At 45.3% G+C, this 20,896-nt stretch overlaps 1 protein-coding gene across 2 annotated transcripts in view; it reads right to left on the bottom strand.

Annotated features, from left to right (window-relative positions):
• Positions 1 to 20,896, bottom strand: part of LOC137420987 (microtubule-associated protein 1B) — a 61,881-nt gene that overhangs the window by 11,435 nt on the left and 29,550 nt on the right. The window contains exons 3-6 of one of the 2 annotated variants that reach the window (XM_068106590.2): positions 18,422 to 18,504; positions 7,063 to 7,203; positions 4,222 to 4,387; positions 3,758 to 3,963 (exon numbers count right to left, since the gene is read on the bottom strand). In XM_068106590.2, the coding sequence (XP_067962691.2) occupies positions 3,758 to 3,963; positions 4,222 to 4,387; positions 7,063 to 7,203; positions 18,422 to 18,504 (596 nt within the window). Of the gene's footprint in view, positions 1 to 3,757; positions 4,388 to 7,062; positions 7,204 to 18,421; positions 18,505 to 20,896 lie in introns of both variants that reach the window. The other variant, XM_068106589.2, reaches the window with a different exon arrangement.

Below are 20,896 nucleotides of genomic sequence, written 5' to 3'. Positions count from 1 at the left end.
CACCATCTCTCTGGCTCCGACCTCACCCTCTCTGACCACATAGCCATCACTATGACCATCAACATCCCCACCCCAGCACCAAGGCATTATCACACGATCAACTTCCGTAAGCTAAACGCTTTCACCTACCTCATTCTCATCCACCCTCTGAAAAAATGTCCACTTCTCCCTTCGTTGACCTCCACACCCCTTCTGACCTCACTGACTACTACAACCACACTCTCTCCTCCTGCCTTGACCAGCTTGCACCTATAAAAACCAAAACAGTTTCTTTCACCCATTCTGCTCCCTGGTTTACCCCTAAACTCCGCCTGATGAAAACTCGTGCTCGCCAACTTGAAAGACTCCGCAATAAAACAGGTCTCACAATTCACTCCCAAGCCTACAAGGACCACCTACAGCACTACAAAGATGCCCTCTCCCGTGCCCGCTCCGCCTACTACTCTCAAATTATCCACTCTGGCTCTGGAAACCCAAAAGCACTCTTCTCTACAATAAACAAACTCCTCAGCCCCCTGAACACCACCACCCAGTCATTCACAGTAGAAAACTGCATCTCCTTCCTTTCATTCTTCCAAAGCAAAATTGACAACATCCACAACAGCTTAACCACCACCGCACCCGCTCCCCCTCAAACCACCTGCCCCCCCTTATCCTGCCAACCCGTCTCAGTTCTCCCCAACTGACCTCTCTGAACTCCTCATAGGAATGAAAACTGCCACCTGCACTATTGACCCCATCCCCTCCAGCTTTGTCAAGGCCTCCCTTCCTGCTCTCTCTCCACTTATCACTGCAACAATAAACTCCTCCCTGTCTACAGGCATCGTCCCACTACCCCTCAAAATTGCTGCTGTTACCCCCATTCTGAAAAAACCTTGACTAAACCCTGACACCCTAAACAACTTCAGACCCATCTCCAACCTACCCTTTCTGTCAAAAGTTTTGGAATGCGCTGTAGCCACTCAACTCAAACATCACCTCTCTGCCAATAACCTGTATGAAACATTCCAATCCGGATTCCGCTCCAACCACAGTACTAAAACTGCTCTCCTCAAAATCACCAACGACCTTCTCCTCTCCTCTCCTCTGATGCCAGCAACCTCAGCATTCTCATCCTCCTCGACCTTAGCGTCGCCTTTGACACCATCAATCACACCATCCTCCTCACCCAACTTGAAACCACCTTTAACATTACCGGCACTGCCCTCTCTTGGATCAAATCATACCTCTCTGACAGATGCCAGTTCATCTCCATCAATAACTGCAAATCCCCCACTGCTCCCCTCCCCCAAGGTTCAGTTCTTTGCCCCCTCCTCTTCATCCTGTACCTGTCCCCCCTTGGTCACTTAATCCGCCGTCATTGTCTCCAATTCCACTGCTTCGCCGATGACATCCAGCTTTTCATCTCCACCAAGTCCATCTCCACCGTCACCCACTCTATCCTGACAAACTGCATCACTGAAATAAAATCCTGGCTTCAAATCAACTTCCTCAAACTTAACTATGATAAATCTGAAATAATCATCATTGGCCCAAAAACGCTCACCAAATCCACCCATAACTTTGCCCTCAACATCGACGGTTTCCCAGTATCCACCTCCCCTCACATCCGGAATCTTGGCATCATCTTTGACCAAACCCCCTCCTTCGACAAATATACTAAACAGATCACAAAGACAGCCTTCTTTCACCTGAAAAACATCGCCCGTCTCCGTCCATCCCTCTCCTCCACGGCTACAGAAACCCTCATCCACGCCTTCATCACCTCCCGTCTGGACTACTGCAACAGCCTCCTCTATGGTTTACCCTCAATAATCACCAATAAACTCCAATACATTCAAAATTCCGCTGCCCGTCTACTCACCCATTCCCGGACCCGTGACCACATCACCCCCGTCCTTTATAAGCTTCACTGGCTCCCCATCCCCCAGAGAATCCAGTACAAAATCCTCCTCTTGACCTACAAAACCCTCCATAACTTGGCTCCATCCTACCTGACTGACCTCTCCAGACACACTCCCACCCGCAACCTCCGCTCTGCTGGTACCAACCTCCTGACCCCCCCCCCCCCCCCCCCCCCATCCGGACCAAATTCAGATCCTGGAGGGACAGGGCCTCCTCCATCGCTGCTCCCACCCTCTAGAACTCACTACCTCACACCATCAGAGACTCCTCCTCACTCACCACATTCAAAACATCACTCAAGACCCACCTGTTCAACACTGCATTCAACATTTAACCCACAGCATAGCCTGGTGTTGGGCTAGCGGCTCGGGTGCCAGCTTAGGATCCAAGGATCCTGGGTTCGAATCCCGGTCGATCACTGAATTAACGCCAGGGGGGTTGACTCAGCCTGTCATCCTTCCGAGGTCGGCTAATCGAGTACCAGTTCACTGGTAATTCCCTGTTTGTCGTAAAAGGCGACAAAAAGGGTTGGCGGCAGGAAAGGCATCCGGCCGTAAAACATTGCTTCAAAAAGGGGACCAAGGAAAAACAACAACAACCACGGTGCCCGAAAAAGGCCAATCCCCGCTTTGCGGGGAAAAATGGCCGCTAGAGGTGGTTTTTTATTTTATTTTTTATTTAACCCCTGACTATCTCTTCTCCTTCACCTTCCTTTTGCTTTGATTATTTACCTATTGATTTTTGTCTTTTTGCACTTGTTTTTTGTACTCTGTCAAAGCGCCTTTGGGCTTCTTGAAAAGCGCTATATAAAATAAATGTATTATTAATATTATCATTATTAATAAAACCATCAAAAATCTACTTTTCTAAATTTCGTGACCTTGAGGCGGAAAAAAAAATAAAAATCGAGGTCCATGGCGCTAGACACATGACATTGGCCTAACCAAATACCGAAACCCCTGTCAGATTCCACCAACTCCCTCGGAGAATATGTAGCTTGAACTTGATTACCCCTTAAAAAGACATCTTTTTCGGGCGTCGCTCTGCCCACAATGGGTGCAATACGCCCACTCTAGACAGGACACAACGAGATCATGATATCAACCTCCCACCCAAGTTTCATCAAGAACAGATGATATTATCGGGTAGTTATGCTGCGGACAGACAGACAGACAGACACACACCCATGATGAATATAGTGGTCACTCTGTTTGATAACTCGTGAACCAATACCCCAAGAGGAATGACCCTCCTGCCACTCCCATAGTGAGCAGGTGTACTAGTATTTTAAAAATCAATTCTAAAAAAAGCAAAGTATACATTTAACTTGTTGCAACCAAAACTAGAACGGCACTCAATAGAGAGCATACCTCCGCCAGGCTGAACAGTTTGCGTTGAGTATCCCTACCGATAGGCCGGATCTGGATCCGGACTTGAACCAAAATCAAATCGACTTCCTCGTCACACACCCAACCTGTCCACCAAGCTTGCTCCAAATCAGTCCATAACTTTTTTAGGTATCATGTTGTATAAAGGTTTCACAGAATGGTGAAGAATCACTTTTAAAATTCTCGTATCCAGATCTTCACCAAAAAAAATCTAATAATTTCGTCCATGTGACACCCAAACTCTCCACAAAATTTCGCCTGAATCGATCAACTTTGAGATATCTAGTTCACAGACGGACAGAAAAAAAAACAAACAGATGCGGGTGAAAACACAACCTCAATCTACCTTCAGAGGCAGAGCTAAATATGCAGCGTCACGAACAGGGAGTGCTTTGTGTTATTTCAGTCAATGTGGCTGCATACACATATCGACAGTGAGGTAAACCTCAATTAACATTGCACACCTTGAAGTTGGCTTCGTGCTCTAGTGGTTCCTTCGGGGCATTAAAGAATACAACACCCAGTTCCGGAGAGACACTATTCCGGAGCCAGTCGCCAGATCCGTTGACTTTCACTGCAGTTTCTCCGTCAACCTCAGGCCGCTCCTGTGCCTCAGCCTCAGCTAGCTTACGGCGCAACAAGGCCACAATACCAGGCAGTGTATCACAACCTGCATGCGGTATTAAAACAGCATCAAGCCGATCCAGGTAGCGAGCCAACTTCCAGAAAGCTGCACGCCGCTCTGCTCCACCGCCTGCAAGCAGGGTGAAGCCGCTAATCGCAAAGAGAGCAGAGTCCCCACATCCACCAGGAAATACGTAGCAACAAGGCCGAGACAGCTTCAGGAACCCGCCACTTGCAGGGGGTTCTAGGATATCAAATGGAGAAGGTACAAAGGCAGACTCGGCAAGGTATTCAGCCATCTCACTTGCACCCTCCATCTCGTCGTGTTGTGTGGCTGGGTTGACCCGCACCTCAAGCAAGTTGGAGCCCAGTTTTATGGCAAACTGGGAGACCCAGGGTTGTCCAGCAGAGCAGCACAACGTAAGGACAGCACGCTCCTTAGGATCAAAACCACCTAATACTGATATCACCTGTAATAAGCAGCACACAAAATGACAATTACATTTCTTATTATATAATATATATATATACACATATATACATTTATATATCTATATAAAACACAGTGTGTGTGTGTGTGTGTGTGTGTGCGTGTGTGTGTAATGTTACCGATAGACTCCGAAACGGAGAGGCTCACGTGCTTGATATTTGGCATAGACATGGCCATTAAGCCTGGGACGAACATGGCCGAGACCATATTTGACGAGATCCATATTTTTTATTCATATTTACCTCAGCGCATTTCAGCGAAGTACCCGCTAATCTCAGCCAGTGCGAGCAGCTCGCTGATTCGCTCAGAGCGATCACGTGATGTTCCATCCCATCACACGTCACACGTTTGCACGTAATTCAGGGCGAAAAGCCATTGCGTTTTTTCACCTTTATGCGACCGTGTTTTGTGTCGATTTTGTGCGATATGAATTAAATTTTAATTCATATTTTGTGTTTACGAATTCGAATACGAAGGATTTCCCCTTTCCCCTTTCGATTTCGAATACGAGCTTGAGTCGAGAGGGCGAATGTACGGGTTGGGAAAGTACGGGTCTCCCTTCCCCCGCCCGGCAACGCCGGTACTGGAGGGCGTGGGTCACAGGATCGGTGAGTCTCCAAAATCCGCTTCGTGCTCTTGCGAAGATGCAGGACGATGTCGCGATTGTTGTGCTGCTCTCCGACCATGAGAACTGCAACGTCATTGTTGACTGGCCCTCCCCTTCCCTCTCCCCCCTCCCCCTCCCTACCGCTTCTCCCCTCCCCCTCCCTTTTCCCCCTCCCCCCTCTTTCCCCCTCCCCCTCCCCTTTCCCCAAGTTCTCGGTTCAATTAAATAATTTAATTGTTTCTCCACCTCAGTGGTGTTTATAATAGAGGACATGGATTTGTCCCCTCCCCCGTTGGAGGAAGACCCTCATGAGCAGGGTGTTGGTGCTCCTATGGTTGGCAGCGAGTGTCCTGGAAGTAGTGACGGAAAGAGAGTTGCAAGAGATGTGTGGGAAATTGCATGCTTGGTCAGGGTCGCCCAGATAGCTCAGATGGCCGAGCACTGGTACAGTTCACCAGAGGACATGGGTTCGATTCCTGGTCTGGGCGTGTAATTTTCCCACACGTCAATGAATTAGTTATAATCCTGTTTATTTATTAAATATTCATAACGTTTGGATGCAATACCGTATTACATATACGATACTTGCATTAATTTGAGGAGCTATCTGGCTTTACACATTCACCCTGAATGGACAAGCGCACGTTTTCATCGTCTTCAGTGTGAAATTCTTTAGGATGTGCATGCAAAGAATGCAGGACCGATTTGAATGGCCATGTTCAACAAAAAAGGTGTCTGGCTGCTCGTTCAAAATATGGGGTGTCATTTCACAGTCAATCACCACCATGCTATACAGCCAGCAGCAAATTTCAATTGGTTTATCGTTTTCGTTGGTCAGAAATGATAATCGCCATCCCCTTTTGTTCTCGCTTTCCACAATCTTGATTTTTAGCAAACATCAACTTGCAGCACAACAACTTCCATTTTCCCAGCACCAACGCAGACATTTGTTATGAGCACCTAACTGCCCTCTCAATGGAAAAACCTCAGGCTCTTATTTGGTGAAAATAAATCAGAAAAGTTTGTGTGCCGTCAAAGGAAGAATGGTAACTGAAGACCACCTTAAAAACTGGAAAGTATCAATTACACTGGGATGGAGGATTTTACATGAAAAACAAAAGCAGTAGAAACCATATGGTATTCATATAATACTTACCCTGCGCAGTCAACTAGATGCAAGCCAACTGTTCTGTTTTTGAACATTTTTTTTCTTTGATCCAATATGGCTGCCAGACCACGTGAGCGATGACATCACAAATTGATATTCTCCAATATAATTGTTGCAGAGATCACGCTCAATACATTTCAAACTGATCAGACCAAGCGTTGTCCCTGTCGAACTATGATGGCATAATTATGGCACCAATGAAGTCATCGTTAACAACACCTATTCCCCATATGGAGTTCTTCACAATGAGCCATGTTTCAATTTTTTCCCATGCAGCGGTTTTGGAGATATAGAGGTGCAACATTTTTCGGTTTTTCCAAGATGGTGCCTGTACCACATGACCTACAACTTCATGATCATCATTGAAATATTCTAAAGGAGGAGGCATTCCTATGGTGAAAAGTGTCCATCAGACCAACAGTTGCTGGAAAAAAAATTATGAATGATCGGATGGATAAGTGTTGTATTTGTCGAATTATGACGTCATAACGAAGGCACCAATGATATCATTAACATATCTTATTCCCCATGGGGAGTAGTTGACAATGAGCCAGGTCTCCATTTTTTCCATGGAGTGGTTTCAGAGATAGAGGCGCAAAGTTTTTCAAAGATGGCACCTGTACCACATGACCTATGACGACATAAGAATCATCAAAATATTCCACAGGAGGAGGCCCTCCTATGGTGAAAATTTCATGTCATTCGGCCAACAGTTGCCGAGAAAATGGATTTTAAAAATGCAGACAGCACACGGCACACATCACGTACGCACAAGAATGCTTAACCTCGCTTTTTGGTTAGCGAGCGCAGGGTAATAAACTGGGGATGAAAAGTATGTCGATATACACCGATTATAGATGTCGGGATAAAAACGGTGTACCTGTGGTTGTGAGCAGGCAGTGAGCAGGCAATAAGGACCGAGCTTTCCTTGTTGCAGCAGCAAGGCACCACTATCCTCGTCACTTTGGCCGAGCAACAACAGCAGCTTGTGTCGGGCTGTGCTGCTCAACAGCCGACCCACCTGCTCAACGACAAAGTAGCGAGGTTGGTTTTGAATGCAGCTGCCCAAATATGTCTGCACCCTCAACAATCCAAAACAATATAAACCAGCAAACAAAACCCTGTTGCGATGCACAAACTTTCACAATTTAGCCTCAAGCAATAGCACCATCACCATCAAAGTTGCAAAAGTAGCAATCCATGGCCTGAAAGTGATGGCACATCAATGGGTACAATATGTTCCCATTAGCAAGCCCTGGAGACTCAAATGCTATGAACAGTCACGTACAACAGAAAAAGAAAGGCGTTTTTCCTCAGAACATTAAATAATTATGACCGCCTTCGTAGAATGCAGGATTCCTCTTCAGAAAACTGTAATCAACACCTGTAGCCAGTTGTGAGATTTCGCATCAAATGTGACAAACGAAAAGGTTTAAAAGCCCAAGGCAGCCTTTTTTTTTTTTCACACAATTTTTAAAATCTGGCTTGGCCAATAATAACCGCTACTTGGCTGCTCAACAGTTAACGTTGACCCCAATTCGTCTCAAACGATAAGCAAATGCAACTCTAGAGTAGAGGAAACCTGCATAATATGACCGTCCATTTCATCAACCTGGTGTTGGGCTAGCGGCTAGGGTGCCAGCCTAGGATCCTAGGATCCTGGGTTCGAATCCCGGTCGATCGCTGAATTAACGCCAGGGGGGTTGACTCAGCCTGTCATCCTTCCGAGGTCGGCAAATTGAGTACCAGTTCACTGGTAATTCCCTGCTTGTCGTTAAAGGCGGCAAAAAGGGTTGGCGTCAAGAAGGGCATCCGGCCGTAAAACATTGCTTCAAAAAGGGGACCAAAAAAACAACAACAACCACGGTTCCCGAAAAAGGCCAACCCCCGCTTTGAGGGGAAAAATGGTTTAAAAAAAAAAAATTTCATCAAGCAACAGCCACATGACAAATGACAATCCAACAGCTACTTTGTTGTCTGGGTAAACCCGAGTGCAAGATATGTCTTTATCCAATCACAATGAAATTTGTTTCGAGCTCAAAACTATTTAAAAACAAGAAAGAGCAATCAGAGATTGCAGTCCCTCGCCAGGATGTGTTTTTAGTGGTTTTTGAGGCTTTTGTGTTAAAACAAATATGGCGGCTGAACCATAATGTCCTCCACCAATTAGCAATTTATCCCTAGATGATGCTCAAGAAATTTCATCTTGATCGATTGTTTTGTACTTGGCGAATTACGTCATAATGGAGGCACCGATGACAATCATTAACATGTTGTTCCCCATGGCGAACGCTTTACAATGAGCCATGTCTCGATTTTTTTTTTTTTTTTTTTTTTTTTTTAACACAGCACTTTTGGAGATAGAGGTGCAAAGTTTTTCCAAGATTGCGCCCGTACCACGTGACGTATGATGTCATAATTATCATTAAAAAATTATACAGGTGGAGGTGCACCTATGGTGAAAATTTTCCTGTCAATCAGACCAACTGTTGGAGAAAATAATATTTATTCTGTGCGGACAAACACAGACAAACAGACTTGGTTCCCATTCTCCAAACTGCCTCTCTCCTATTCTGTCTTTTCTTTTTCTTCTTCGCAGATTGAGTGATGCTCCCATGCCCTGCATGGCAGCAAGATTGAGCAACATAAGCTTCTCGGATAAGTCTGCTCTTTTGTACCTTTTACTTTGCTTGTTTTTCATTTTTGCTGCAAATACACACCCTTTTGATTTGGTGAATTAAGACCTGTAAAGAATGTGCTTTTCACCAGCGCTGTCAATAAATAATTCTGAATAAATAATTTCCACCTGCTTCGCTCTCCTCCTTTCATTGATCCGACAGTGTGTACGTAGTGGACAGCTGGGAGTTCTTCCCCACTGTTTCGCTTCAGTAGTGGTTAGCTAGCGTTCACCTACGGTTCGCTTGAAGCGAAGCGAAGGTCCCTTGGCGTCAGGAAGGGCATCCGGCCATAAAAACATTGCCTCAAATAGGGAACCATGATCGTCATGGGGCCCGCAAGGCTAACCCCTGCTCTAGCGGGGGAAAATGGCCTTAAAACGATCATTCATTCACCTACGGTTCGCTTGACCAACAGGCATTTAAAGGCAATTTTCCCTGCAAGAGCGGGGGTTAGCCTTGCGGTCCCCAAGACAATGTTCTCCATTTTGCCCTATTTTCTGCATCTCTCCTTGTTAACCCCCTTGCCCGCATTTCTTCTTCCACCATCTTAAGCCAAGTCTTTCTCGGTCTTCCCCACCCTCTACTTCCTTCTACATTCATTTCCATCACTCTTTTCAACCAGTCACTTTCATCCTTCCTCAACACATGACCAAACCATCTCAACCTGTTTCTCTTCACAGCATCCATCACAGGCTCTATTCCCATCATCTTTCGCAATTCATCATTGGTCTTCCTCTCTCTCAACGATACTCCACACATCCACCGAACTATTCGCATTTCCACCCTTTCCAGCCTTCGTTGCTGTTCGACGTTCATTACCCATGTCTCACTCCCATAAATCATAACACTTCTCACACATGCAGCATACACCTTTCCCTTCAGCTTAAATGACACTCCCCTCCTCGTCAGCACGCCACTCAGTTCCCGAAACTTCTTCCATGCACATCTCACTCGAGCAACCGTTGCCGAGTATGATCCACCTTCTCCATTCAACATGTCTCCAAGGTAACAAAATGTTTTCACACCTTCCAGCTTCACGCCATCTCCAAGATCCAACTCAACATTTCCTCCATCTGCAGCTCCCTCTGTGCACACCTTACACTTGAATGTAGCTGCCACACTGGTTAATGACCCTCTCAAACCACTACATTTTTGATGAACCCACTCAGCGCACATTGTACATTGAATGGAATTCACTCCGACACCCTTCCTGCACACAGCACACGGCCACTTCCCAGTTCTTTCCACCTCGCCACATGCTTTACCACTTGCCATCACCTTCGTTTTTCCGATATTCACTTTCAGACCTTTTGTCTCCAGACATTCCTTCCACTTGTTCATCTTCTCCTTCAGTCCATCCATACTTTCTGCAATCAACACCAGATCATCTGCATACAACAACTCCCACGGTAAACCCTCCTTTACGTTCTGAGCCAGCACCTCCATCACAACTACAAATAGTAGTAGACTTAGTACCGACCCCTGATGCACTCCCACCTTCACCTCAAACTCACCACTGTTCCCGTCCTTCGTCCTTACAGCTATGCACGCTCTTTTGTACATTGCCATCACTAATCTGATCAACCATTCCTCCACTCCTAACTTCCTCAATACCCATGTCACTACTTTACGTGAAACCCTATCGAATGCTTTCTCCAGATCAACAAACCCAAGAAACAACTTCTTCCTCTTCTCCATATACTTCTCCTGCAACTGCCTCACAATAAAAAGCGCGTCTGTCGTTCCTCTTCCTGGCATAAATCCAAACTGTATTTCGTCAATCTTCACTTTCTTCCTTATCCTCCTCTCCAACACCCTTTCCAATACCTTCATTCCATGCTCCAATAACTTTATCGCTCGATACGAGCCACAGTCCAGAGGGTCACCTTTCCCCTTGTATCGAGGGACGAGGGACGAGGGTACTCAGTTCCCCAATCCACTGGAATGCGGCCTTCTTTCACCACCAGATTGCAGATCTCTGTCATTCTCTTCACGCCCCAATTTCCCGCTGCCATCACCATATCTCCCACAACTCCCGTCGGCCCTCCCGCTTTTCTACTCTTCATTGCTTTTATCGCTTCTTCAACTTCCTTCTCGGTTATCTTCTCTGCCGGTCCTAAAACTGGGTTACTCTCTATGTTGCCATCCCATTCATTCTCTGCATTCAACAGTATTTCCATATATCTCTTCCATCTTCCTTTAATTCCATCTGGGTCCACAACGATTTGTCCCACTTCATCCTTCAAGCAACTCACCCCCATCACATCACACCTCTCTTTCGCTATCTGCTTTGCAATCCTGAATACCGCTCTCTGACCCTCTTCCGAATCCAAGCGTTCTCCAAACATTTTCCTACATGCCTCCTGTGCCTTTGCTACCTCTTTCTTTGCAGCCTTCTTGGCTGCCTTATAACTTTCATGCTCTGCCTTTTCTGCCCCCATACCCTTCGCCTTCTGCCACTCCTTGAACTTCTTCCTCTTCTCGTCAATCTTCTTTCCAACTTCATCATCCCACCACCATGTTTCCGAGTGCCTCGGTGGTCCTTTTGTCCATCCACATACCTCACCAACGGCTCCCAACAGACTATCTTTCATTGACATCCAACCACTTTCAAGCTCAACCACATCATCCTCCACCATACTCAGCCTGTTTTAATGCCTCCCTCACTGTCACCTCTTTCAACCTCCACACTTTCGTTCTCGGTTGGTACTTCACCCGCCGAGCTCTCCTCGCACCTTTCACCCTTATGTCGCAGACAACCAAGTGGTGCTGTGAAACAGCCTCCTCTCCCGGGATCACCTTTGTGTCCCGGAGGTGCCCCCTATCTTGCCTACGCACCAGCAGGTAGTCAACGGTCGTCGTCGACCCACCTGACGTGTATGTAACAAGCTTATTATCCTCTTTCTGGAACTGAGTATTACAAATCAACAAATCAGCTCCATCAGCAAACTCCAAAATCCTTTCACCTTCTCCATTTCTCACACCATATCCGTAACCCCCATGAACTCCCTCAAAACCGTCCATACTCCTTCCCACATGTCCAATTAGGTCTCCTCCTACCACAACAACTTCCTCATCTTTCACGCTTTCCATCAGCTTCTCTATAGCACACCAGAACTTGTCCTTCTCTTCATCGCTCCGACCAACCTGCGGAGCATATCCCGAGATGATGTTCACCAAGAGCTTTCCAATCATCATTTTCACCATCATCAACCTTTCACTCACTCTAGTCACACTTACCACACTGTCTACAAACTCCTCAGAAAACAGGACACCAACACCATTCACACCCTCCGGGCACCCTTGTCACACAAACTTGTATTTCTGTTCCTTCCTACCCTTCACCATTCTCACACCACTTCCCTTCCATCTTGTCTCCTGCACACAACATATGTCCACTCTTCTTCTGACCAATACTTCCACCACTTCTCCTGATCTCCCTGTCATTGTCCCTACATTCCATGTCCCAAATCGCAGAAACCGATCTCCACGTCGGGCATCAGACGTTTCGTCGTCATAAATGGAATGATTTCCACCCTTGCTTCGATCGGGTTCCCCACCTTGAGTTTTGACGAGAGGGATTGGGGTCCCCTACGGGGTACTTCGGGCTGTACCCTGCCCATATGTAGTCGTAATTGTCATGGTTCTCTTTTTGAGGCAATGTTTTTATGGCCGGATGCCCTTCCTGACGCCAACCCTTTTAGTCACCTCTTACGACACGCAGGGATACGGTGTACCTATTCTAAACCGGGGTACACACCGGGTCGCTTGACCGAAGTGGTAATATTAGTTGTGGAAGATTGGTGAAGGCTGAGGTCATTAGGTAACCAAAGGGTAACAGGACAAGGCGAGAGGACCCTGTTGGACCTGATTATCCCAACTGATGTCCGTGGTTGCTTAGTCTGTCAGGCCGCGGATTACTCCGCGGCCTGGTGGCCCCAGGTCCAAGTAACCACCTCATGCCGTAAAAATATAACATGACATACAAGCACGCAGACGCACGTGCGCACACACGTTGTGGTTTTGGAAAATGTACCCGGGGGGGAACGCATTCATGTACACTTAGGAATCTCCAGACAGTTGTTTCTCTAGTTTGTGTGAAGGTAGACCTTTGCCCCTTGTCTAGGGGTTCAGGTATGGGAAAATGCGTTGTTAGAATAGCCTATGTAATATGTATTCTCAGTGTGATGCTTCCCCATTTGTCGCTATATCTCTTTCTTTCAATCCACCATCGGTCCGTTCCAACAATATCTCTTTCAATCCACCATTGGTTCGTTCCAACAATATCTCTCAATCCACCATCGGTCCGTTGCAACAATATATCTTTCAATCCACCATCGGTCATTCCAACAATATCTCTCTTAACATCGGTCCATTCCAACAATATCTTTCTCTCAATCCACCATCAGTCCGCTTCACCAAATCTCATTCACCAGACCTCAATTCATCAACCCCTCCTTCAACCCATCGGTCTTTATTTATAATCCCGTGATTGGTTTATTCTCATCCTTTGGTCTGTCTGTTCATTCAATCCACTCATTCATTTATTCCCTCACATTCAATGCATCTGTTCATCCATCACTCACAATTATCTGTTCATCTATCATTCATTCTTTTATCATTCCCAATTATCGATCTGTTCATCTGTCCGTCCATCCCGTACTCACTCGGACCACAAATGACCTCCAACTTCCATCAAAGCCCGTACAGGTGAATAAGTCCCATATTATAAACTAGGAAGAGTACCAATTGGGAAAAGCAAGCAAATATATCCGTTCCCAGTGAGGGGAAAAGTTTAACTTAATCTATCAATTTAAATAACTAGTCGGCCCGTTGTACCAAACTTACATTGGTCTTCCCTGCCTTGTAGCATACCTGCCTGCCGGACTTGGTGGTCTTTTGGTTCCTCAGGGACTTTTGAGTCACCTGGGTCTTTTGGGTCTCTTGTGGTTAGAATTTCAATAAATTAACCCCAGATGCTCTTCCAGCCAAAAAGCTGCATAAAGCAACCAAGAAAAGCTATGCAAGGTGAGCCCTTTGCTGTTTCAAAGCCTACCCAGGTTTCTCTACATGTCTGTAGCCACCTGCCCTTTCCATGCCCAGTCTCCACTAGGTTTCCACAGGATGCATGCATCTGCTAGACATCCCAAAATCCATGCTCACTGCTCACCTCTCATTTGTTCCTTCCACCCCTCAACCCCAACCTGTGGAACCAACATCCTCGATCTCTTCACACTCATTCTTCTTTCCAGGCCTTTAAGACAGCTGTTCACCACCATCCACAACCATGATTTTTTAAACCCCATTAATCTGCGAAAAGGCCACCTCTTTCCAATTTTTCCTTCAACTTCTATGATGAGTCTCTACTGCTGCATCAAAAAAAATTATTACCCAAATCTTGCCCTTTCTTCCCCAAGCCCCTATCCCTCCAAGTCTTCGTCAATGCCGTTGTTAGAGTATTCCCCTCTCATTCCCAACCCTCTCTTTCCACTGTTATTTTCACTTCACATCCATTCTAAGTTCTACTTCCTCCACGAGCCTTGACCGTGCATCCAAAAAAAGACCCTTATGCCTGCAATGCAAATCACGTGGTCGCCGGTGGGCATAATCACTCCAGAAACGAGACTTTTCATCTCCTATTTACCTGTGATGTAAATTTATTTTGCTTTCATCCCGTCCTCACCAGACCTCGTGTTATCGTATGTGGATCTGTGGATCTGTCGATCTAACAAAGGACATTTGCTTTCTTTTAAACCATAATTTAAATGCACATTTTATGTTCTTTCTCTGTTGAGTCTTCAGATTTGTGTTACATGTCCTTAATCATTAGAGTTTTACATTTATGTCACCTTTTTGTAATGTTGTGTCACCCCCTTCTCCCCCCACCTCAACACAAGACAGGCAAAATCTTCCCCACTCCTCCCTGCTGCCGGAATTTGGCAGGACAGAGTGGTCATGTCCCCATGGACCAGTTACAGTCCAATCCATGCATCTAATCGTCCACACGATTCCCCTCACACACAAGCAATCAAATCACCACACATCAAAAACTGTTTTTTTTTTTCCTCTTTGGGGAGTGGCTTCCTTCGGAAGTCTTCCCCTTCCTCTTCCTTCTGGTCGGAGACAAAGACCAAACTGGGGCCCGCCACAATATACATTTGCCTAACACGTAAACCTTTTATCACTATCTCCAGGGCCAGAGGGGTTTCCACCAGCTGCACACGATGCGACAAATGGTTCCATCTGGCCTGCACTGCTCTCGGTACACTCAGATTACACCCATGGACCCAGGGCAGCAGCTTTTAGCTAAATCCAAGCTCAGACCCAAATAATGCCACACAAGTCTCAAACACATTACCACCACCCTCATCACCTCCACAGATATCATTCAAGACAAAAGGACTTGGACACCAGAGAACACTCAAACTTCAAGCTTTCAATATTAAAACAGCAACAAAAAACGAACAAACATTTATATCTCCCACTGTACCCACCACGACCAAATACATTCAATGGGTATCATAAATTAAAACCCCAACTATATGCCATAAATCACAAACATCAAACAATGAGACAACCAATCACAACACACCAACACCCAAAGCACACGACATAGGAGAGAGGATTGAAACACGAAACGGATAAATCAACTAGAACGACACTCAGTAGAGTCGAGAGCGCATACCTCTGCCAGGCTGAACAGTTTACGTTAAACTGCCAGGACAGGTTTACGTTAAAGTCTGCCCGGTTTACGTTAAAGTCAAGCGACAGAGCGCATACCTCTGCCAGGCTGAACAGTTTACGTTAAATTGCATCCCACTGATAGGCCAGATTTGTATCTAGACCTCAACCAAAATCTAATCGGCTCGTTATTGTCCCCCAACCAACTCATTCACCTATTTGTCATATCCCATCCATAACTATTTGAGATATCATGCCATGTATCATTTTTGGCCCCATCTCACAATGGTGAATAATCATTTACCAATCATTTACCATCACTGGTTCACAAGTTAGCGCAATAAGAGAATTTTTACCGAGCGGGGCCTCTGACCTCTTAATCCTATAATCAAATCTGTTTATCTTTACATCATTATATGTACTTTTACCAAGTTTGACTTGGTTCCTTTCAGCCATTCCAGCAGGACGGACAACCCTATCATGGACGAGCAGCCGGACAGACAACCCGAAAACATGCTTCCTCCCCCCCAAAAAAAATAAATAAAAAAAATACCCATTCACTCCCACACAAACTAAAACAAATGAAAATGACCGCACTGTGGTCAACATGCAACAAAATGTTTATTTTCGCCTCTGTCCACTCCCTCATCTCCCTCATCTTTGCTGTTGAGGGTATTATACAATTCATCTCCGAGGATCTTCACGGTTTGGTTAAATATCAATTACGAGTCTGACGGACAGCTGGGTCTGGTTTCAGAAACTGTTGCACCCACTCTCTACAGGAGTAGCAGGAAGGGTTATGTTATGATTATGATCCTCTCTGGGGGGTATAGAGATTACAGTAGATCTAGGCTAGGGTCTCAAGAACATCTGAGGTGTATTCAGTTGCAAAGTTTCTGCCCTCCCGCTCTTTATGGTAATAAACCTTTTGTTCATAAAAGCTGTACGTAGTCAGTCAAGGTACGAGACTTTGCCCATAAGTGCGACTGAATTGGCTTTAAAAAAAATCAAATAACGGGCCGATTGGGACACCGCATTTAACGCCATTCCAAAAAATTACGTAACGCTATTGTTTTAGGGTGGTGCGGACGGGCTTGATTAAAACTTAATAATTTTATCACTCGAATTAAACAAAGCCAATGGAAATCTGGCACAACAAAGCCGTACAGTGTATAATCAGAGGCCTACACATGTATAATGTCACCAGAAAACAAGATGGCGGCCATACAATTTAGTCTCAGCACTATGGTGGGTGGAGTCAAGCGGCAGACGTGGGTGTGGTTCTTGCAACTGTCTGACAAATGGGTGCAAATTTCAAAAATCGACCCAAAATAACCCCAACAACAGCACCGCAAAACTCTTGTAAACCTAAATTTGCAGTCTACCGCCTTGACAACACCTCCAATTTACATTAAATTTACACTTGAGTGTCAAATCCTGCACTCACCGACAAAAGTTAAAATTGTTCGAGAGGATGCTTCCTTTTCCTTCTCTTGCACCATTCAAATTACGAAAGCTCGAATATTCAATAAACACCCCGCTAATCAGATCATTACCTCCTCTCAACCCAAAGTATCGATTTCTACGCAACCGCAGTTATCCGACATCCAGCCCAATGCGAGCAGAGCAGTAGCTCACAAACACCAAGCAGTTAAAGGAAATCAATCAGTAATCTGCTGACAATACAAATCGAGCTCGTAGGCAGCCCCGTGCAGGTGGATAATGCGAGTTACGTGGTGCAACGAGCCACAAATGGTTGATCAATCAAAACGATTGCCAGAGTGAGCAACTTCAAAAGGGAAAGCCTAATTGCAGCACTCATCACACAAAGACAAAACAAATAGTGGCACTCACTATATTCTGCACATCCTCCAATATATGCGAGCACTTGTGGGCACTTATACTTGATAGCTCGCTTGAAACACGAACCAAACCATTTCAGCTCGACTCAGTACAGGCCTTGTACAATGTCGAGCTGACCAATCTTGACGGCAAGGTCTTCAAAGAGTTTTGACATCCTCTCGCTCATCCTCTATAGTCGGGTGGGCTGCCAAAAAGATTCTGAAAATGAGAACAGTTCTTTCCACATCGGTACTGTCTTTGATACAACTTTTTTGGGAAGTCTTTCTTCTGCTCAGGTCAACTCCTTCCATGCGTGGTTAATGTATACTTCATTTTTCTTGCCAAGGTCCTTCTCCCAGGCATCACTGCACTCTTTTATTGAGGATATCACTCGTTCCTATTCGAGGCGGTTGCTTTCCTTTGTATCGTGTTAAGTTTCACAATGCCCTCTGGTATTTTCTCTTGCCTTTGGCTCCTGTAGGATTTTTAGAAAGATAACTCTTCTTAGCCCTTTCTTCTTCGTACAAGTTTCATTGCTGCTTGCTGGTCAACCCAGATAAAATAGTCATATCATACCATTACTTCTGTACATATTCGAGAAACACACAAACTAGTTCAGGATTTTGAGAGCACATTCCTTCTGCCATGCAGTTACCTCCGGCCCTCCCCTCCTCCTCCCCGCCCCCCCCCCCCCCCAAAAGAGATCATTCCACTACGGCTCAGTTTGAGTTTTCTATTTATTATTTCCTGTGCCGCATTCTCTTTCCCTCTCCCACTTCTAAAGTGCTTTGTGACATCTTATGAAAGAACACAACTTAATTAAAACAAAGGAGTGGAGGGAGTAAGCCCAGGCCTGGGAGACTAGCATCATAGGTTATTAGTGTGACCTTGTGGGGCTGAAGAGGGGCAGATGGCAGAAGGCAGGAGGTGCAAAGGTGGCATAAAGGTGATCAATACAACAGCTGTTTGCATTTGCACAAGCCAAAATATTCACATCTATACAGGGGGTAGGAGAGGGGGCGGGGGGATTAGGCTGACCTCAGTGGAAGCGCTATGCTGTGAAGGGTTTAACAGGACCACAGTCTCCAAAATGTCACTGCGATGCTGTAGGATCGTTTGACCTGAAAAGAAAACACAGCAGGCTTTATTTTAGAACAACCATAAGAACGCTGAAAATTTACAAGACATGTCCAAAAAAAAGTACGTGAAAAAGCAAGTACACCCCATGTAAAGTTTTGACTTTTTCAACATATTTCAACATACAGCTATTTGATCTTCATTTCAACAATATTGATAGATAAAGGTGATATAATATAACAAATATCGTGAAACATTTACATTTTGTAGTCCATTGTATAAATTAAATAAACAAATGCAAATTTTGCATGTGGAAAAAGTAAGTTTCGGGAAATGAGTGGCGTGCTGACGAGGAGGGGAGTGTCGTTGAAGCTGAAGGGAAAGGTGTATGCTGTATGTGTGAGAAGTGTTATGATTTATGGGAGCGAGACATGGGTAATGAACGTAGAGCAGCAACGAAGGCTGGAAAGGGTGGAAATGCGAATGGTTCGATGGATGTGCGAAGTATCGTTGAGAGAGAGGAAGACAAATGATGAATTGCGAAAGATGATGGGAATAGAACCTGTGATGGATGCTGTGAAGAGAAACAGGTTGAGATGGTTTGGTCATGTGTTGAGGAAGGATGAAAGTGACTGGTTGAGAAGAATGATGGAAATGAATGGAGAAGGAAGTAGAGGACGGGGAAGACCGAGAAAGACTTGGCTAAAGATGGTGGAAGAAGAAATGCGGGCAAGGGGGTTAACAAGGGGAGATGCAGAAAATAGGGCAAAATGGAGAAGATTGTCATGGGGACCGCAAGGCTAACCCCCGCTCTTGCAGGGAAAATGGCCTAAAAATGCCTGTTGTGTTGTTGTATTCAATACAGTACAATGCATGAAAACAAGTAAGAGAAGGTTGTGTGAGTCCCAGGAAGCAGAATGCTTGTGTTGGGCACGCCATATCAGGAAGAAGGAATGCGGGCAAGGGGGTTAACAAGGAGAGATATATATATATATATAACCACCTTTAGAGGCCATTTTTTCCCCGCAAAGCGGGGGTTGGCCTTTTTCGGGAACCGTGGTTGTTGTTGTTTTTTGGTCCCCTTTTTGAAGCAATGTTTTACGGCCGGATGCCCTTCCTGACGCCAACCCTTTTTGCCGCCTTTAACGACAAACAGGGAATTACCAGTGAACTGGTACTCAATTATCCGACCTCGGAAGGATGACAGGCTGAGTCAACCCCCCCCTGGCGTTAATTCAGCGATCGACCGGGATTCGAACCCAGGATCCTAGGATCCTAAGCCGGCACCCTAGCCGCTAGCCGAACACCAGGCAAGGAGAGATGCAGAAAATAGGGCAAAATGGAGAAGATTGTCATAGGGACCGCAAGGCTAACCCCCGCTCTTGTAGGGAAAATGGCCTTAAAATGCCTGTTGTTGTTGTATACATAGTGTATAGTATAGTATATATATGTATAGTATAGTATATATATGTATGTATATAAACTGGTTTCCCCCATTTGGGGGTCAGGTGAGCATTTACCTCTTGATAAATGACTTCCAAATCAAACCTTGTAATATGAGGAAATTTTTGTAATTTGTCTATCAATGCAATGTATGTACAAGCTCCTCCATGGGCCCAAAAAACACAAGGTTAAACGAGAGCACCACCGCAAAGTAAAGAGTAATGGAAGCAAGAACAGATCCTCAAAGATTAGAATCAATGAAGATCAAGGAGCTATTCCAAAAATACTCCAAACTGGATGCTGCACAGAAATCTTGGGAAATAATCTCCCCTCCCACCTCCATAAATAAAAGGAAAAGGGTATTCAGAATTAACCAAAGGAAAAAGAACGCAACGCCACCATCACCCTCCCTCTCAAAAAAGTCAACCAAAGCAGTTTTTCTAAATCAAAATGAGGACGGAGGAGTCTCGAGGGTTCTTTGTTCTCTCCCAAATTCCCAACGAAGACAAAGGAAACACCATGGGCAACCGACGAGTCAAAAAACAGCCGTCTCGGAAAGAGAGCAACATATCGTACAGCTACATACATCGTCAGCATTGTTTGTGCTCATCACAAAACAAAACAACATAACAAAGAAAAACAAATCAAAGGGGAAAATAAACAAGTTGACATAAATAGCAGCATCAAAAACTGTCGGGCATCGCCTTGGCAGAAAATACTCAGGATGCAGCCGTGGGAGCCAGCCTGCCATTCCCAAATGATCCAGCAGGTCATGTCTCTCACATGGGACAGGTCATGTCTCTTTAGATCAAAGTCTTAAATCGATAGAACCAGAAAAAAAAGACAACTCCTCCCAGGAAAGGGCAAAAGCACAGATATCAGAAAAATTAAAACCCTCAGCTGGATCAGAAAGCCAAAGCAGAGCAGCCATACTCACTGAGTGTACACAGGCCACAGGTACGCTCTTCCTCTTCCTCTTCCTGTTATGCGTCC

The sequence above is a fragment of the Myxine glutinosa genome, chromosome 2 (assembly GCF_964187855.1).
Source record: "Myxine glutinosa chromosome 2, kmMyxGlut1.1, whole genome shotgun sequence".
In the NCBI taxonomy this organism is placed as follows: domain Eukaryota; kingdom Metazoa; phylum Chordata; class Myxini; order Myxiniformes; family Myxinidae; genus Myxine; species Myxine glutinosa.
The sequence above is the reverse complement of the archived record's forward strand: the minus strand, read 5'-3'. Positions and strand labels throughout refer to the sequence as shown.